Source organism: Megalobrama amblycephala, linkage group LG6 (assembly GCF_018812025.1).
Source record: "Megalobrama amblycephala isolate DHTTF-2021 linkage group LG6, ASM1881202v1, whole genome shotgun sequence".
In the NCBI taxonomy this organism is placed as follows: Eukaryota; Metazoa; Chordata; class Actinopteri; order Cypriniformes; family Xenocyprididae; genus Megalobrama; species Megalobrama amblycephala.
In genome coordinates, this window is record NC_063049.1 from 15,861,330 (window position 1) to 15,881,267 (window position 19,938).

General features: G+C 38.1%; 1 protein-coding gene and 1 non-coding gene across 2 annotated transcripts in view; one reads left to right on the forward strand and one right to left on the reverse strand.

The window, feature by feature from the left end:
• The window catches only part of col4a2 (collagen, type IV, alpha 2), a 123,060-nt gene that overhangs the window by 21,682 nt on the left and 81,440 nt on the right, over positions 1 to 19,938 (reverse strand). Inside the window, exons 5-29 of the mRNA XM_048193116.1 lie at positions 15,930 to 16,064; positions 14,071 to 14,115; positions 13,673 to 13,789; positions 13,436 to 13,504; positions 13,292 to 13,327; positions 13,134 to 13,187; positions 11,523 to 11,558; positions 11,334 to 11,375; positions 11,168 to 11,236; positions 11,017 to 11,061; positions 10,578 to 10,631; positions 10,325 to 10,360; positions 10,198 to 10,242; positions 10,051 to 10,105; positions 8,664 to 8,774; positions 6,072 to 6,218; positions 4,965 to 5,036; positions 4,597 to 4,745; positions 4,404 to 4,476; positions 3,207 to 3,313; positions 2,840 to 3,023; positions 1,252 to 1,290; positions 795 to 869; positions 603 to 701; positions 254 to 475 (exon numbers count right to left, since the gene is read on the reverse strand). Of these exons, the coding sequence (XP_048049073.1) occupies positions 254 to 475; positions 603 to 701; positions 795 to 869; positions 1,252 to 1,290; positions 2,840 to 3,023; positions 3,207 to 3,313; positions 4,404 to 4,476; positions 4,597 to 4,745; positions 4,965 to 5,036; positions 6,072 to 6,218; positions 8,664 to 8,774; positions 10,051 to 10,105; positions 10,198 to 10,242; positions 10,325 to 10,360; positions 10,578 to 10,631; positions 11,017 to 11,061; positions 11,168 to 11,236; positions 11,334 to 11,375; positions 11,523 to 11,558; positions 13,134 to 13,187; positions 13,292 to 13,327; positions 13,436 to 13,504; positions 13,673 to 13,789; positions 14,071 to 14,115; positions 15,930 to 16,064 (2,116 nt within the window). The remainder of the gene's footprint in view (positions 1 to 253; positions 476 to 602; positions 702 to 794; positions 870 to 1,251; positions 1,291 to 2,839; positions 3,024 to 3,206; positions 3,314 to 4,403; positions 4,477 to 4,596; positions 4,746 to 4,964; positions 5,037 to 6,071; positions 6,219 to 8,663; positions 8,775 to 10,050; positions 10,106 to 10,197; positions 10,243 to 10,324; positions 10,361 to 10,577; positions 10,632 to 11,016; positions 11,062 to 11,167; positions 11,237 to 11,333; positions 11,376 to 11,522; positions 11,559 to 13,133; positions 13,188 to 13,291; positions 13,328 to 13,435; positions 13,505 to 13,672; positions 13,790 to 14,070; positions 14,116 to 15,929; positions 16,065 to 19,938) is intronic.
• On the forward strand, positions 14,306 to 14,469 carry LOC125270903. Its single transcript, XR_007185493.1, has one exon. It is a non-coding gene; the product is annotated as a U1 spliceosomal RNA (small nuclear RNA).

Genomic DNA, 19,938 nt, shown 5'->3' on the forward strand with positions numbered 1-19,938 from the left:
AACGAGGCTTCATTCATTCAATTGTATTTGTGCGTCACACTCGGTGCTCCCATGAAAGTGATGTAGAGTGTGATGAAGAAGGAAGGGTCTAGATGCAATCCAAACACAAGTGATCACAGGAGACGCATTTAAAATGCATGTTAATACCAGGTGTAAATGGTAATGCATCTCAGATGACCACTTGTGTTCGGTTCACTGAAAACTCATCTAAATATCAGGTGTAAACAGGGTCATAGACACAAGAAGTTCTCACCTGGGTGTCCTTTTGGGCCTGGGTCTCCTGGAAGGCCAATGACACCCCTCTCTCCTGGCCGTCCTGGTTCTCCTGGGGCTCCAGAAGATGCTCCTAAAACTTCACCATGATCACCCTTTTCCCCTAAAGCACCATCCAAACCTGGTTTACCAGAGATGCCCAGATCTCCTTGCACACCTTTGGTGCCAGGATATCCTAAATCTCCCCGAGGTCCAACAAAACCTATGTGGTAAAAATCAAATTATCAGAGCTAAAAAAAAGAAGACAGACCTAATAGACATACAGGGGTTAAAGTATATAGAATGATTAAATAAAATGTACAATAACATACAGGCCACCCAATGCTTACCCCTTGGCCCAGGTGGGCCTCCTCTTCCTGGTTCACCTCGCTCTCCTTCGGCCCCAGGTTCTCCAGAAAGACCTTGTACACCTTTGGCACCTGGTATTCCTAGAACACACATATATGGGCAGGCATAATGAAACCAGAGAGAAAATAGTTTTTTTAAGTTGTGGAAAATGTTATAACAATACATCCAATTACCAGGAAATCCTTCCAACCCTGGAAGTCCAGGCTGCCCTGTCTCTCCAGGTGGCCCGGGATCTCCAATACACTCCACTGTAATAAGATTAACATGGCAGACAATATAAAACAATTATTAAAATAAACACATTTGGTTATTGGTGATCATAAATAGTGAATCAACTGCATTGTGGTGAAGCATCAATGGCCCGTTCACACCAAGGATTACATATCACTGGAATAACTTTTAGAACAGTTTCCAGCTGATGAATGACAAAAGACATTGACAGAAAATCAGAATTCACCTGTCTTTAAAAGTGTTTAGAGCGGCAGAGGACACCTGCAGTGCTCATTTATAATAAACACAACATTATCATCCATTGATGTGGATGCCAACAGTTAACATTATAGATATATATATATATACAATTATCTTTAAAGATCTTGTTGTAGATTTGAGTGACTTCAATCCAGCTACCTTCAATATTCCATTGATCTTCTCTTGAGCTACAGGCTCCTGTAAGACACATGTAAGATAGATATGAAAAGAAACGCTAAGAAGAGGAGTATAACATACTGTTAATTTGCTAAACTCACATGCGACTTGCATAAACACATTTTGCTAAGCTTTGAAATGTTTCCTTGTGAAAGCGAACCAAACCAATAAGAAAATGCAAATTAAAAATTCACAAAATTCTAACCTTTCATTGAAGGAAACAAATTACACTTTATGAAATAAATGTTTTTCTCCAATACATTTTGGTCACAATCAGTCTGTATTTTACAAACTCTAAATGTATTGTTTTGTTAGTACTTTTGGTAGTATTTCATTTTCTGAAACCTAAAATAAACATTATGTGGTTGAAAACACTGCATATTTGTGATACAGGAAAAGCGCATTTGAATTTGGCAGTTGATCACGTGACGCACCGAACGTTCTAATCGCACCGGTGTGTTCGTACACATCAAAGGGTTAAATATGCTGCTGGATCTTTAATGTTGTGGGCCTATTTGTTTTGCTGGAGGTCCTGAACATCTTATTCAGATACATGGTATCATGGATTCTATCAAATACCAACAGATAAAATCAAAACCTGACCGCTTCTGCTACAAATCCAATAATGGGTCGTGGTTGGATCTTCCATCAGGACAATGATCCAAAACAAACATCAAAACCAACACAAAAATGTGTCACTGAGCACAAAATGAAGCTTCTGCCATGGCCATCCCAGTTCCCTGACCTGAACCCTAAAGAAAATGAGTGGAGTGAACTGAAGAGAAGAAGCACCAACATGGAGCTGGGAATCTGAAGGATCTGGAGAGATTCTGTATGAAGGAATGGTCTCTGATCTCTTGTCAGGTGTTCTCCAAACTCATCAGGCATTATAGGTGAAGGCTCGGAGCTGTTATCTTGGCAAAAGTATGTTGCAATAATTGGGTGCCAATCATTGTGGCCAACGTAAACTAGAGAAAAACATTTATTTCATAATGAGCTTTTTCCCCCATTTTCAATTGTTTTACTTCAATGAAAGGAAGTAAAAATTCTGTGAATTTTGGATTTGGATTGTGGATTTTGTGATTTTTTGAATGAAAGATCAAAAGGATAAACAATGCAGATATATTTTCACAGATGCCTTTGCTCATATATACCAACGGTGCCAATATTAGTGGAGGGCACTGTATATTTAAAAAAAAAAAATAAATAAATAAAAATAAATTGAATGATTAGAATAGATTAAGAGGAACCTCAGTATATTTACACACCAGGGCTATTATTGTTAACTAAAAAACTAAAACCATAAAATAAACCTATTAAAAAAATATTTTAAAAATGGTAAGATTTATAATTTTTGTTTAGTTTAACTTGAATTGCTAAAATAACTAAAACTAAATAAGCTAAAGCTAATCAATAAAACATGATGAAAAAAAAATATATATTTACCCATAAAAAAATAATAAAAATGAAAAAACGTGAAAACAGAAAAGATAGAAATAAAATCTAATTTAAAATATGAACAAAAACTATTATAATATATCAATGATACAAAAATAACATTGATACACACCTGGGGCACCAGGCAAACCTTTTTCTCCATCACGACCAATTTGCCCATCATCTCCTGGAAGGCCCCTTACACCTTTAGTTGCTCCAAGAACTTGGCCAGGTTGTCCTGTGGGGCCTATTAGACCTGGGGGACCTGGAGGACCTGGGTATCCCTTCTCTCCAGGCTCACCTACAGGACCTTCTCCCTGAAGGAAAAAAAGCATGCAGATACCACTGATATACACTGTATACCTTGGTTAAGACTGGCATTAGAGTTCAGTTTTTTCCTTCATCAATATCACAAAAGTCACTACACAATGCAGTGCATATTAATACAGCCACTGTCTTCTGATTAGTTCTGTTTAAGTGTTTTGTTATGCAAGACTCACAGGAGATCCTCTAAAACCTGGTTCACCGTCTTTTCCACTAAACCCAGGCCTTCCTTGCTCTCCTGGGAAACCACTCTGACCTGGGTTCCCTGGGTCACCAGGTAATCCTGTATTGCACATAAGCAGGCAAAATATTAAAATTTGCACATTGTGGCTTTCGGAAACTTGTATGTCCAAACTCGCTACTTTTCAGGAAAATGGAAAAAAAAAAAAACATGTAATCATGTAAAAATGTATTTTTTTAATAATTCAACAATGTGTTGTCAAAGTTGATATTGTGGCTTTATAATATGTTCAGACACTTACATGTGTCATTATTTTATTAACATTTTACCAAAAGCAAGCTCAAATGGTGTTACAAGGTTTTTGATTAATGCATATACTGTATGTGTTTTGTCCATCATCATCATATTGTGCATCATATTACATTTCATCAACTTACAGGTTATGAAGTTTATTGTGGCTATGTATGTGGGCGCTCAGTTGTTTTTTTCTGTCAGTTGGCCAAAATCTCATGTTATAATAGATGAAGTGCTACACATAGGCTATTTAAGACAGTATTAGCTATGACTCGATGACAAATGCTAGACTAAGACACTCTTCTCGGCTCCTCAAATGCATAAATATTAGCCTTGACATACACTACCATTCAAAAGTTTAAAAACAGTTGTGTATAATTTTATTTTATTTTTTTCAGGATTCTTTGATGACTAGAAAGTTCAAAAGAACAGCATTTATCTGAAATAAAAAGCTTTTGTAACATTATGAATGTCTTTGCTGTCACTTTTGATCAATTTAATGCATCCTTGTTGAGTAAAAGTAATAATTTCTTTAATTTCTTTCCAAAAATAAATTACATTTTAAAATATATTCAAATAGAAAATGTTGTACCTATTCAAAGAACTAGTTCTTTATTTATCCTTGCATTGCAAACAAGCAGAGATGGTCCAAACTGTGTGCGGCACTTCACTATGGAGTTAAGAGGTTTATACTGACAGTTTGAGAAGCCAATGGGGTTACAAGGTTTAGTCACACGCTCTTTTTAATACTTTTCATTGGTTAAATATTTGCAAAAACCACAGACAGACGTAAAGGGTGATCAGTAGTAATGATTTATGGAGGGGAAAATGATAAGAGAGATTTCTGAAGTATCTGCCAGATAGCGATAATATAATCTCCTGTGTGTTTCTGCTGCACCTTTCTGTGTAGCTATTCCCATCTCTCCTTTTCTGCCTTTGAGTCCAAATGATCCTTTTGTACCAGGAAAACCCTGTAAATTGGAAAAAAAAAAGATCAATTTAAATGGATTTAATTGGCCAATGTAAAGATGCTCATATACCTTGTAACCTTAACAAGGCAAGACATTATTGCATGGTGTATGTATACTTACAATAAAACCATCGACACCTTTGGGTCCTGGGTCTCCCTGATCACCCTGCTGACCCCACTCGCCAGCCATTCCAGGGTTCCCAGCTTCACCAGGAGGGCCCGGAGGGCCAGAAGGGGATTTTTCAAGGCATTCACACAGACCATGGTCACCTGATCAAATGATAAAAGCATAACCAATACAGCAAGGTTAGCAAAGACTTACAAATATCAAACACCTTCTATGTCCCCAGAGAAGATAAAAGAATTCTTGTTCCTGCTCTTAAAAAAAAAAAAAAAAAATTCCCACAATGCCATGTACAACATGACATGATCTTGGCCATGCAAATAACCCTAGCAGTGTATTAAAAACTTTGTTTCCACTAATCTTACCCTTTGGTCCTTTTTTTCCTGCATTCCCTGGACGTCCACGTGGTCCGGCGGCGCCTTTGAAGAAATCTTCCACTGAATTAAGACACAATAATAGTCTTTAATAATGTCTTCAGTACTAATTCAGTTAAAAAAGAGAGAAACTTTAAGATAAATCACTTATGCAATACTCTTAGAAGTGGGAAGAGACCACTACAATTACTTTCTAGCATGTCCGATGGAAAAGATTATATTTAATAATTGCATCACACACATTATACACTACTGTTCAAGGACAGTAAGATAAGGTCAGTAAGATTTTTTATTCAAAAAGGACAAAAATGAATCAAATATGACAATAAAGACTTTTACATTGTTAGAAATGATTTTCTATTTCAAAAAAATGCTATTCTTTTCAACTTGTTTCCAGAAAATAAATAAATAAATAAAATAAATAAATAAGCAGCACAACTTTTTTTCAACTGTGATGATAAAAAGAAATGTTTCTTGAGCAGAAAATCATCATTTTAGAATGATTTATGAAGGATCATGTGACACTGAAGAATGATGCTGAAAATTCAGCTTTGCCATCAGAGGAATAAATTATGTTTTTAAAACATATTAAAATAGAAAGTTATTTTTTAATTGTAATACTGTAATAATATTACACCTTTTACTGTATTTTTGATTAAATTAATAGACCCTTGGTGAGACATTTTAAAAACATTAAAAAATCTTACAAATCCCCACAAACTTTTCCTAGAACTGCTTATCTATCTAGCACAAGTTTCTGTTTGTATTTGGAGTGTTATTTATACACTGAAATTACTTTTTATGTGGGATTAGTGGTGTGAGGTAGGGGTGTATTATACTGTATGTATGCCAAAAGTGCATATAAATGCATATAAATAGCACGCCCAATATAAATATAAAATTTCTGCATATAAATAGAATGCCAAATAGGAACAGAAAATCGTGCTATTGATACGCACTTTCATGAGATCGGGCTTGTATACACACAATATGTTTACCTCACTAAATATAGATCTTTGTTATGAAAAAAGTGCTTTATTAAAATGCTTTATTAGCATAATATATGGCATTTTGTGAAAATTAGTTTATCACTCTTACATGATCCCTTGGGTCCAGGTGGTCCCTGAAATCCAGGCAGCCCATCGGCGCCAGGCGGCCCAGGTTGAGTGGCAGGATTACCAGGTTCTCCAGCTTCACCTTTGCCTCCCTTTGGTCCCCTTGGTCCCTCTGGGCCCCACAGAATCTCTGTGGATCAGAGAAACAATTATATCAGAATTTGTTTAAAGTAATGTCTAAGCTGTCAAGTAGTCATATGACTTTCTTCTAGGTATTTACACCACTCTTTTCCACACAAAGGTATACAAAGACCACAGGCTGTCTAGCTCCAAAAAGATCAATAGCATCATAAAAGTACCATATATTATATAGGTATTTATAAATTTTACACAATACATTGAAAAATATCAATATTGTTGATATCAATATCAACATTTTTGATACCACAGGGAAAACTGCTACAACATTAAAGTTGGGGTAAGCCATATTTCAAAAACGCTGTTGTACATTTTTTATATTTGAAATCAACCCAAACAAGCTCACCCCTCTCTTCATTGCTCCACCTCCAAAACTCACCCTCCAATCCTAACCACACTGCTCTGAGTCGGTCTACAAGTTTGTTGTTAGTGTCAGTCCGACTAACTTAAGTTTTTTTGAAATATGGTTTACCCCACGTTTATGGACATAAAATTCAATCTAAGGTAAGAAAATACTTGTGACTACGGAACAAAAGTAAATGATCAACTAAAACTCTGATGTCTGAGATTATTCAGCCTGATCTTTTTGGGGTGGGTGGGGGGAATTATACACCGATCAGGCATAACATTATGACCACTGACAGGTGAAGTGAATAACACTGATTATCTCTTCATTACGGCACCTGTTAGTCGGTGGGATATATTAGGCAGCAAGTGAACATTTTGTCCTCAAAGTTGATGTGTTAGAAGCAGGAAAAATGGGCAAGCGTAAGCATTTGAGCGAGTTTGACAAGGGCCAAATTGTGATGGCTAGACGACTGGGTCAGAGCATCTCCAAAACTGCAGCTCTTGTGGGGTGTTCCCGGTCTGCAGTGGTCAGTATCTATCAAAAGTGGGCCAAGGAAGGAACAGTGTTGAACCGGCAACAGGGTCATGGGCGGCCAAGGCTCATTGATGCACGTGGGGAGCGAAGGCTGGCCCGATCCAACAGACAAGCTACTGTAGCTCAAATTGCTGGTTCTGATAGAAAGGTGTCAGAATACACAGTTCATCACAGTTTGTTGAGTTTGGGGCTGCATAGCCGCAGACCAGTCAGGGTGCCCATGCTGACCCCTGTCCACCGCCGAAAGCGCCAACAATGGGCACATGATCATCAGAACTGGACCACGGAGCAATGGAAGAAGGTGGCCTGGTCTGATGAATCACGTTTTCTTTTACATCACATGGATGGGCGGGTGTGTGTGCGTCGCTTACCTGGGGAACACACGGCACCAGGATGCACTATGGGAAGAAGGCAAGGGTGGGAAACCTTGGGTCCTGCCATTCATGTGGATGTTACTTTGACACGTACCACCTACCTAAGCATTGTTGCAGACCATGAACACCCTTTCATGGAAACAGTATTCCCTGGTAGCTGTGGCCTCTTTCAGCAGGATAATGCACCCTGCCACAAAGCAAAAATGGTTCAGGAATGGTTTGAGGAGCACAACAATGAGTTTGAGGTGTTGACTTGGCCTCCAAATTCCCCAGATCTCAATCCATTTGAGCATATGTGGGATGTGCTGAACAAACAAGTCCGATCCATGGAGGCTCCACCTCGCAACTTAAAAGACTTAAAGGATCTGCTGCTAACATCTTGGTGCCAGATACCACAGCACACCTTCAGGGGTCTAGTGGAGTCCATGCCTCGACGGGTCAGGGCTGTTTTGGCAGCAAAAGGGGGACCAACACAATATTAGGAGGTGGTCATAATGTTATGCCTGATCGGTGTATTATAATAATAATAATAATAATATTTTTAAAACAGAAATGTATTACTATTGTAATACAACAACACTGTTTATAAAAAAAAAAATAAAAAAAAAAAGAATGCTGTAAAATGATAATACTTATGACTTAATTTCTTCACTTGGAAGATAAAGTCACCATAAAATCAAAATTGACAATTCTTATTTTGTTATAGAATATTAGTATTTATTATAAATGATTGATCCTTGCACATCATTATTATTATGTTTTATTCATGTGCTCTTGTAATCTTTAATCACAGTTTTGTTTGTTGACGTGTTTACTGGGCGGGATCAACCTGTCACTTACATGAGATCACTATAATCGCAAACTACAAACATCCAATCAATTCCCCATGGACAAAATTAAGTCTCACCCTACATTTTTTCTTGTTTGAGAAGCTGGATATACATCACAATATAGGGAAGAAAAGATTATTGCAACTTCCATTTCATGCCAACTTTAAAACCTCAAAAACCTCATTTGTTTTGGTGGAAACTGCAGGGATATCTTCAAGTTTCTGTGACAACAGGTTTACATACAGACTTAAAAGTTCGCAGCAAAATAAGGGGGAATAAATAATGGCACAATTTCCATTTTAGACTGAACTATCTGTTTAACTGTCAGATAAAGCTGAGTCATGAAATACCTTGTTGTTGTTCAGAGGCAGGGGGTCCTGGGGGACCTGGCAGTCCTTTAGCACCCTTAGAACCATAATTTCCAATTGGGCCACGCTCCCCTGGAGGCCCTGGAGGACCTGCTGTATAAAACAGACAGAAGCAAACAAAGAGAAATATTGAGAATGTAGTGAAAATTTGGACTGTAAATTGGAAGTTAGATTAGGACCATTCAAATACCAGATATATGCCCTTTTTCAAAGTTTTGATTTTGTTTTTGGGATCTACTAGAATAGGTTTTTATGATTGAACTCTCAAAAAACACATTCATTTTCACATATTGTACATTACTGCAGCACCTTTCTTCTCTTCTCTCCTCTCTTCCCCACCTCCCTTTTTTTTTTTGTACATGCCTTGGACGGAAAATTATTTAAATCAGGAATATTGTGACGTATATGTTCCAGGAAGAAAACTTAAAGGGATAGTTCACCCAAAAATGAAAATTTGATGTTTATCTGCTTACTCCCAGCGCATCCAAGATGTAGGTGACTTTGTTTCTTCAGTAGAACACAAATGATGATTTTTAACTCCAACCGTTGCCGTCTGTCAGTCAAATAATGCTAGTGGATGGGAACTTCGACTATAAGAGTAAATAAAACTTGCATAGACAAGTCCTAATTAAACCCTGCGGCTCGTGATGGCACATTGATGTCCTAAGACCAGAAACGATCGGTTTGTGCGAGAAACCGAACAGTATTTATATCATTTTTTACCTCTAATACACCACTATGTCCAACTGCATTCATCACTCGATTCGTTTGGTCTGATCATGCATATACTTCAATGAGAGCGAGACATCACTGCCGCTGTCAGAGCGCGATCAGACCTTACTAACGAGTGCTGCACGCGGTTGGACATAGTGGTGTATTAGAGTTAAAAAATGATATAAATACTGTTCGGTTTATCGCACAAACCGATCGTTTCGTGTCTTAGGACATCAATGTGCCGTCACGAGCCGCAGGGTTTAATTTGGATTTGTCTGTGCATGTTTTATTTACTCTTATAGTAGAAGTTCCCATCCACTAGCATTATTTGACTGACAGACGGCAACGGTTGGAGGTAAAAGTCATCATTTGTGTTCTACTGAAGAAACAAAGTCACCTACATCTTGGATGCGCTGGGGGTAAGCAGATAAACATCAAATTTTCATTTTTGGGTGAACTATCCCTTTAAGACTACAATCGAGGCATTTCAGGGAGTTCAGCAACAGTGCTTACTGTTATACAGAATAACTCCCTTTGGATTGGACTTTGTGATTTGTAACTTTGCATACTTTTTTCATTCTCAAACAGCAACATTACAAACTAAAGAAAGTTGAAAGTATAAACAGCGATAATCTCAGTGCATTATTTTTAGTACCTCCAGTCTGATCATTTGGACTTCCTATCAGCTCTCCAGGCTCTCCTCTGTCTCCCTGTTGAAAGATTTAGGTTATACAACTTATGATGCAGATTGATTGGTAAGGTATGACAAGATACAGCACTGAACCAGAAACGCATTTATAACCTTGCGGCCATGATTTCCTGGGAAACCTGGTAGTCCAGTGTCACCCTGTAGGAATGGACAGAGATTTTAAATGTTTAAGTAAACACAAATGCTTTGCACTGTTGGGAAATTGATTCAAATGTCATACCTTAGGTCCTTTCCAGACATTATTTCCTGGGTTTCCCTGTAATTAATAGTAATTGGTTAATTTTTTTAGATAAAAATATGTGGAAAAAAAAATCCCAAATGAAATTGGTCTGTTCCCTTAAGTTTTTTTTTTTTTTTTGCTCTTGGTTGTAATAAACATTTCCACCATTTTAATTTCAGGGTGTGGACACCTACTTTTTTGATAGGCTTTGCATAGCATTAATAAAAACATTTCAGCACTTAAACAATCATACCCGTTGTCCTGGAGGCCCTGACACACCAGTCTCTCCTTTCGTAGATACATATGCCTGGAAAACAAAATAAATAAATAAATATCTATTTGAATGAGGAAAGACCATTTGCAAAACTTAAGATTACATTTCAATAACATTATTTCAAATCGCAAATAAAATCTGACCAAAAGCATTTTTCATTGTGATCCAGCTACTTTGAACCTCCATCAAAAAGACTCTTGAGAAAGATTTCATTCCAACAATCACCACATTAAGCATTATAATTTCTACCATTTTTCCTATATGTGTTTTGTCTTCTTCTTCTTTTTTTTTTTTTGGCTATTCCACAGATATAACATGAACATTCTTGTGAACATCATTGGAAGGAAATTATTTTGTGTTAAAACAAACAAACAAACAAACAAACAAAACAAATGAAAAATAAATAAATGTAACCTACCAAATCTCCTTTTTGACCTTTATAACCCTTCACCCCTTTTTTACCCTGAAGAAAACCAGAAAATGAACAGAAGATGAAAATTGAAGTAGCGAGATCATTTGCTCTCCTGAGAGGAAATATATGTAATAAACTCAAGTCATGTTCTTCCTGCCTGCCATTCTGTAGGGATTGGTCTTATGAGCGGGAAAAGTCCTGGTAGTCCTGGCTCTCCGATGTCCCCCTGAGGTGAGTATATGAAATTCAGATGGCTTAACAGTGCAGATTACAGAGAGTAATATTAGTCTGAGACTGTGTAAGCCACTAAATATTTGTCTCACCGCTTCTCCTTTGATTCCTTTTATTCTTTTAGTGGTTTCACCCTGTATAGAGGCAACACATGTACGTTAACATTAAATAGATGTTTATTTACCAAAGTGACTTAAAGAGGGCATATTAGAGTATTCTGTCATATATCTGATTGAATGTAAATCTTTAATAACATTAAGCAAAATATTGTGTTTTATTACCTTTTGACCTTTAACACCTTTACTACCAGTAGGACCCTAAAAAAGACAATATAGTGAGAAGAAGAGATGGTAGGTTTGGAATAAAGCAAGCAGTATAATTTTATGCTAGCAAATAGCAACATTTTCTTTGCACTCTGTAAATAGTTGTTAGATGTTGTACACATAGTGGCAGATACTATTTGCACCTCAGTGTATTATAGGATATTATAAAACAGTATGCATTCATTTATAAAAATCATATATGGATGCTGACTTATTGGGGCATTACTTGTCCCTATACCTAAAGCCCACCCTTAAATCTACCCCAATCCCACCATGATGAGCCTGTTGATCAGTAAAGGTTATGGTCCAGGAAGGGAGCTATGGTTTTGATCCTGGTAATGTGAGCGGCACCCTCGATCTGCAGCCCGTCCCATTAATGCAAAGATGTCAAATTTCAATTATAGTCCAATAAACGCTTTATTCTCAGTATTAAAAAGGGGACTCAATAGTATTTCAAAAACACTGGTTGGAAGTTAGTCGGGCTGATAGCAACAACAACCATCTAATAAATCAGCATTAGGGGGCGTATGACGGTCGAGGAGAGAGAACGAGCAAGAGGGAGATTTGAACATAAGAAAAAAAAAAAAAAACCCTACAGAACGAGAGATGGGACACAATACAAAAGAGCTCAAAAGAATATCACTGGAATGAAGGTTTATGACTGGGCAAGCGCTTTAGGACCCGCGTTTAAATTAGAAAAGCTTTCCAGTGCTGGATAGAGTTAAGTGGGAAGGCATGAAAACAGATGTGGAGGCTGCTTTGATCCCGCTTATCATGTGAGTACACTGGGTTTTGATTGTCTGGGGCTGCTGTGCTGTTGGCGACTAACAACAAACACTTTGTATTTACTCTTGTGTACTGTACATTCATTTTTTTGTGCTTCCTTGTCATTCGTTCATGAACTGTGCTTTATTTTTCTGAATCATTTTGTTGTGCATCAGCTGTGTAAACGGACACACGCATTGCGTGTGTAACAGAGGCCAGATAGTGAGAGTTTTGAGACTACAGCACAGTGACGACTGCTAGAGAATGCAGTGTTTAGCATCATTGGTAGTGCATTCGCCTCACATGCAAGCGGCAATCGGGCCAGGGTTTGAGATTGACTCGGAGCAGGGTGGTTGGGATTGGAGTGTGAGAGGCGGAGCCATGAAGAGAGGGGTGGGTTTGTTTGGGTTGATTTCAAATATCAACAATGCCCAACAGCATTGTTCAAATAATACTTACAGCACCTTTAAATACCCATTAGGCACTTTATATTCACTTTTCAAATATCATTTTAATTAAAACAAACATCTCTCCAAGTTGATATGCGAAGGAAAAATAAGAAGAATGAGTTTGGATAAAGATGGATTCGGGTCAGTTGTAACAAAATCTAATGACTACCAAAAGCTACCTTACTTTCCATACCAGTGTTCCTGTTATCAGATGGGTTTCTTTTGTAATTTTGTCTGGTTTAATCAGTTAATGGTGAGTGGAGTTAGTGTAAATAGCCTCTGCTAACAAGGTGGACTATTTGCACTTGGTGTAAATAGACACTCTGTAATTTTATTGTGCGAATGTCTAACTCACCCAAGGTCCTTGTAATCCTGGTGGCCCACTGTACCCTGGGTTACCAGTTGGACCCTGTATAATGAAATGTTTTAGAAAACACCTTTATCCTTTTATCTCTTCATCCCTATTTGTTCAGTTTCTGTTATCACAAGATGAACGATGAAAGTCGAACTTACAATAAATCCTTGATAACCTGGTGGCCCTGGATCTCCCTGTATTACAACAGAAAAAGTGACAGAAAACCAATCCCATTAAAAAAAAAACCAAAACAAATGTATTGATGTGAACTGCATTTAAACTTCAAGTAAAGTTCCTCTTACCCTGAATCTTTCCATATAGACCCACAGATCCAAAGGGTCACCCTTCTCCCCCTTCATTCCTGGCCAACCCTACAGAAGATAAACGAAGATAGGCAAGTACAGAGACAAAGTAATTGAAAAAGAGTGAAAGAGAAAATAAAAGCCTGAGATTGGTCATGTATGAGTTATGCATCGATTTTGTGCAATAATTGTCTCAATAATTCACTCTGTGACACACAAATAAATGAACATTCATACTGGTATTCCAGGTCCACCATTGATCCCTGAAAAGCCTGGAATTCCTGATTCTCCCCGGGTTCCATTACAGCCATCAGCTCCTGGTTTTCCACGAGGCCCAGATGGCCCAGGGTGGCCCTGATGAGAGATTATCAATGACCAAGAATTGAAGAGTCCAAAACTCACAATAAAAATGGCATTTTAAAGACTAAGGAAAGGTATTTATGACATTTGAACTATGTTACTTTGGAAGGCTTGTTTATTCCTGTGATTAGTTTTAATAAATGTAACTATTTATTGAACGTTGGTGTCTTTTATCATATTGCTGTTGCATTATGATTTTATCAAACTCTGCTTCACTTTGTGCCTATAAACGCATCTAAACCTAATATTGTTGATATAAACAAAATAATACTTACTGGAATACCATCTGCTCCATCAAACCCTGGAACCCCTTGCATTCCCTATAGAAAGACACAAAGATATTAGCATTTAATGTTTCATGTGAAGTTTTACTCTTTAACTCAGAACTGCTCTTGAGTATGTTTTAAAGTACAACGATGCTAAAATGTCCTAGAAGAGCCCAACTAATCATCATATACATGTACAGTATCATTGGTAATAAATTATCCCCTGCCAGTATTATATCATAACATATTTACCTGGCAGGGGAGACACCATGATCAGGAAGGTTGTTCACCCAGGGTGAGGCTCGGCCACTGCACTTCGGCTGTGCCTACCCCAGCCAATTTCCCAAATGTGGGAACTTCGACTGCATAATTTATGGTAGTGTGGGACTGCGTTCACACTCTCCCGCTTGGGGCAGTCATGACCTATTGGTTTGAGAGTCATACTGGTAACCCAAAGGTTGCGTGTTCGATTCTCAGTACCGGCAGAAAATGACTGAGGTGCCCTTGAGCAAGGCACCTAACACCCAATCACTCTGCGGGCGCCACAGCAAAATGGCTGCCCACTGCTCCGATTGTGTGTTCACTAGGGATGTGATGGTGAGGAAAACTTCCCATCAGTTAATCGACGTGTGACAACACCAGTAATACTGGTATCACCGGGGCGGGGGATCTGGAGTTGGGAGTTTCCCCCTCTCTTTCCACCAAGCTTTTAAATTGCTTATGGTGCATGTCCACTGGCGCAGAGCGAGCATTTGCAATGAATTCCTATCGAAGCTCAACTTCCACAGGAATGAACTGAAAACACTCGCTTTGCTCCGCACCAGTATGCCCGTGCGTCCTTGCGCATTTTACTTTCGCTTTTGAATTAGCACCAATTCGGGTTCAGCAATTGCTTAAATGGTGGGTTTATTATAGTTCTTCATGAAAAACACAACAACAAAACAGTACAATGGCAAACTCGCTCAAATAGGCGCTTTTACATTTCACTTCATCATCTTGTCAGTAAGGAGTGTAGCGAAATGGGCGAACTGAATCCTGCTGCTGATCTGTGCTGTGACTCTTGTTCGGCTCACGCTGAATTGAGCAGATGCATTCAGTTTTTAATTGAAGTGTCTGTTCACTAACTGAAGTCAATTATTTTTATTACTAAAAAAATCAAAACAACAGTGGGGGTGGTGCCACAGTGGTTGCAATAGCTGGTGTTGACGGCTGATCACCGGCTATCGCAGTAAGCCTAGTGTTCACTATTCCTAATGTGTGTGCACTATGGATTTTTCATTCTGAATCAGATCCTCTGTTCTTTCTTTTGATATTTATTCATGCAAACAAAATATTCTGTGGTGTATGAAAGTTTTGTGAAAATGATCAAAAATGATGGCAATGGCTGGCAAACTTAAAAAAAAAAAAAAAAAAAAAAAACGCTGGCAAGGAAAGAGCTAAAACAAATTATTTCTGTAACTCTTAATTATTATTAAGTGTTATTTGTTTATCAAAACTAAGAGGGTAAGTTGAGAACTACCACTAAAATGTTATTCTTTAAACATTATTTCTGTAAAATGGGTGTTTATGAATACTTATGTCTGACATAATTATTTAAATCAATTTGCCTTCATTTGCCTTCATAATTAATTCATATTACCATGGTGAATAAATGGAGGGTAACAGCTTCTGTATGACCAATTAGAAAGATACTAAAAAAAATCTGTATGACCAATTAGAAAGATACAAACAAGAAAAGCAATAATTGTGTGTGAATGTTGGAGACAGTGAAAAGGCAGCTACTATAGTCTAAAGCTACTGTATTTTAAAATAATTTAGCTAAGTCCTTCCATAACAGCAGAAGTAGAGAGCAGGACAAAGAAACTCACCACACTTCCTTTTAGACCCATAGTGCCTCCTTTGCCATGGTCTCCCTTCTCTCCTTTAGGGCCCTGGAGACCAGGGTCACCCTGTCGTCCGTTAGGGCCTGTGGGGCCCTGGGGACCAAGGGGTCCAGGCGATCCCTGCAGTTCACATATAGAGGTAACCACATTAGTTTAAATTACATATAGAAGATAAAAGTAGGTACATTTATAGTGAGCTATCATTAGGATTTAGAACATAAAATATACAAGTTATATCATAAAAAACAGTAAATTGGACATTATTTACACTTCATTCTTACACATTATTTACACTTATTTACACATTATTCACACTCACATGCATTAAACAGTAGTATGGAATGTTGCATACTACTAATTAAAATGTATTTTTGCATATTGCATTTAATTTCACATACTTTTTTAATAGTTCACAGTATACAGTGTGAACTGCACACTTCTTAGTATGCACACTGCACTAGACATTTTTTACATTTCAAACATGTCCACTAGATGGCAAACTCTGCTAACACATTGTAAAGCTCTACAGCGCCACCCAGTGCTCTCAACACCACATGCTGTTTATAGTTTAATATATTTGTTGTTCCCTAACTTGATCTGAATTCATATAGGAGCTGAAACATACTTTAGTCAAACTGTACTTCATAAAACCTTTGCCTGATGTACTTATAACCATATTACAAACAAATAAATAATAATACTAATATTAAATACTTTGTACATGCTGTACTTTAATAGAACTGTGATATTAGATGTGTGATTTGTAGTCATCCCTCTTATCTGCAGATTTGTCTACTTCAAATTTAAAAGTACACTGCAAATGCAATTAATGTTGATCAAATTATATTTTTTTTCAGTGCAGTTTTAATGAAAAAAGGACAATGAAACAAGATTGTATTTGTGTTCATATCTAGAGATTTGTGTGGGTAAGAGCTTAAATCCAGTGAACAAATCGTGTTCTACTCTGATGGGAAAGACTGATACACAGACGCCCTGCTGTCTCATGCACACTTAAACCCCCTGACCCTAATCCACAGTCAGCCAACTGATCTGAGACCCTGTTAAGAGTGAAGGAGGAGAACATCAAGGATGCACTCTGTCTGATCAAAGACAATACTATGTACTGGATGTCATTCACACAAAGCACATCCACATCAACAGAGCATCAAACAACATTCCAGATTAGTAGTGGCATCTGGGTAGTGTGCTGATTATTTGAGAAAGAGACTTGATGAAGCCACTGATTGAGCTTTGCATGGTAAGTATGGAGGTCTAAGATAGTCTACAGTGAACACAAAGTCATTTATCCACCCTTCGCTAAAGCTCTGTATTCACTCTTAAAAATTAAGGTTCTATAGGGGCTTTAGTTATAGGACAGTGGTCGGCAATAGGCGGCCCGTGGGCCAAAACTGGCCCACCAGCAATAATATCTGGCCCGTGCCTGCGGCCAGATTATTTTGATAGCGGCTGGTTCTGAAACAGATCTTCGTCTTGTGGTGCCGTCTAATATTATCACCGCGTTTACACCAGACGTGACTTTTTTTCGTGCCGCGCCACAACAGCTAAAAGCTGTCAACACAGAACTCGACAAACCAACCGTTGCAAAGCACTTGGACTATGTCAGAAATAGAACAGGGAATCCGTTTACTGTCTGGGATTTGTTGTGTTGCATCGCGCCACATCCAGTTTAGACAATATCAATGATTATTATGGGTTCTATTATCTTTTGACGCGTCGTGTTGCGCCGCTCGCGTCTGATGTAGACACGGTGTTATATTCTTTGCAAACAGCGATAACTTTGTTGCAGATAAGACACACTGGCTTTGCATTTACAAAACTAGGTAAGAATGCATAGTTATCTTTCTATTATTCTTTGTATGCCCTATTTTCACTGTCAACTTTCCTCTTTGGACTCTTCGATAGAGCTATTTTCTCTCATCAGCTAGCTTAAATGTTAACATCACTCTGCACACGACGTAATAGCGTACCTCCAGCATGCAAACAATTTAAAAAAATGCAGTTTAGTACGTGAGGATGCCAAGGAATAATTCTGAGCGTAAAAGTAGGCTGTGTCAAATAATTATTACAATAGGTTAAGTTAGGCTCCATTTTGTAAAAAGCAAATTAAAATGATACACATTAATTATTCCTCTTTTGTTTTTTATCCATTCCGCATCTCCCACATATGTGGGTTTTAGCAAGGCGGTCTGTGTTGCAAGTTGGTGAATGAAGATACTTGCCAGGTCTTACGTGTCACTACTCTGCTTTATTCATTTATCGAGTGTAAAACACGGACACCGCCACACAAATGTGGCTTTTTTTAATTGACTGTCCTACAGGATTTAACACAGAGTTACAACACACTACCAGTTACAAAAGACACTAACTGTTTGTCACAGGCAATTCTAGTTGCATTTTTTATCAATTAATTTCATTCATCATTTGACTATGTTCATGGCCCACCATCTAGTGGCAAAACATTTTTTTGGTCTGATGTCAAACTTAAAGGGATAGTTCACCCAAAAATGAAAATTTGATGTTTATCTGCTTACCCCCAGAGCATCCAAGATGTAGGTGTCTTTGTTTCTTCAGTAGAACACAAATGATGATTTTTAACTGCAACCGTTGCCGTCTGTCAGTGGTATAATGCAAGTCAGCGGGAACTTGGACTATAAGAGTAAATAAATCACGACAGACAAATCCAAATTAAACCCTGCGGCTCGTGACGACACATTGATGTCCTAAGACACGAAACGATCGGTTTGTACGAGAAACCGAACAGTATTTATATCATTTTTTACCTCTAATACACCACTATGTCCAACTGCATTCATCACTCGATTCGTGAGGTCTGATCGCGCTCTGACAACGGAAGTAATGTCTAGCACTCATTGAAGTATATGCACGAGACATCACTGCCGCTGTCAGAGCGCGATCAGACCTCACGAATCGAGTGATGAATGCAGTTGGACATAGTGGTGTATTAGAGGTAAAAAATGATATAAATACTGTTCGGTTTCTCGTACAAACCGATCGTTTCGTGTCTTAGGACATCAATGTGTCGTCACGAGCCGCAGGGTTTAATTTGGATTTGTCTGTCGTGATTTATTTACTCTTATAGTCCAAGTTCCCGCTGACTTGCATTATACCACTGACAGACGGCAACGGTTGCAGTTAAAAATCATCATTTGTGTTCTACTGAAGAAACAAAGACACCTACATCTTGGATGCTCTGGGGGTAAGCAGATAAACATCAAATTTTCATTTTTGGGTGAACTATCCCTTTAATTGCTGACCCCTATTATAGGAACTAGCCACCAGGGCGGTCCCCCGCGAATGTAATGTGCCACTAGATCCATTTTCTTGGTTGCATGCGCAAAGCCAGTAGGAACTTTGAAGTGACATAAGCTGGTCTACAGCGACATAATTTAAGCGCCATTCAACAACATCAACGACTCAATAGCATAAAGGTTGAGAAGTGCCTGAACTTACCCATTTACTACCATAGTAGGAAAAATAAATACTATGGTAGTAAATCGGGGGCAAGATCTGTTTGGTTACTGACATTCTGCCAAATATCTTCCTTTGTGTTCAGCAGAACAAAGAAATGTATACAGGTTTGGAACAACTTGAGGGTGAGTAAATAATGACAGAATTTTCATTTTGGGTGAACTGTCCCTTTAATGGAGGAATTGAAGAGCTTTCAAAAAGTCTTGGGGAAAAAAAAAAAAACAGTCTCGACAAAAAGTTTCCAAGACCTGCCGCCCACCTGTCCTCCCATAAATCATGCCTATTTTGACAGATAATGAGAAGAGGTTCAAAAGCGATTAACTAAAAACAAAAAAGGTGCCAGATTACAGCCAAGAAAAACTTATAGTTTTAGGTTTGAAGAGGGCAGGCCACAACATAGAGATCTTAAGGTCCTCATCAGTCAAACAAAGATATGCCATGTTCGTGAGGTGTTCTGTGACTCTGGAGGTCAAGTACTATGACA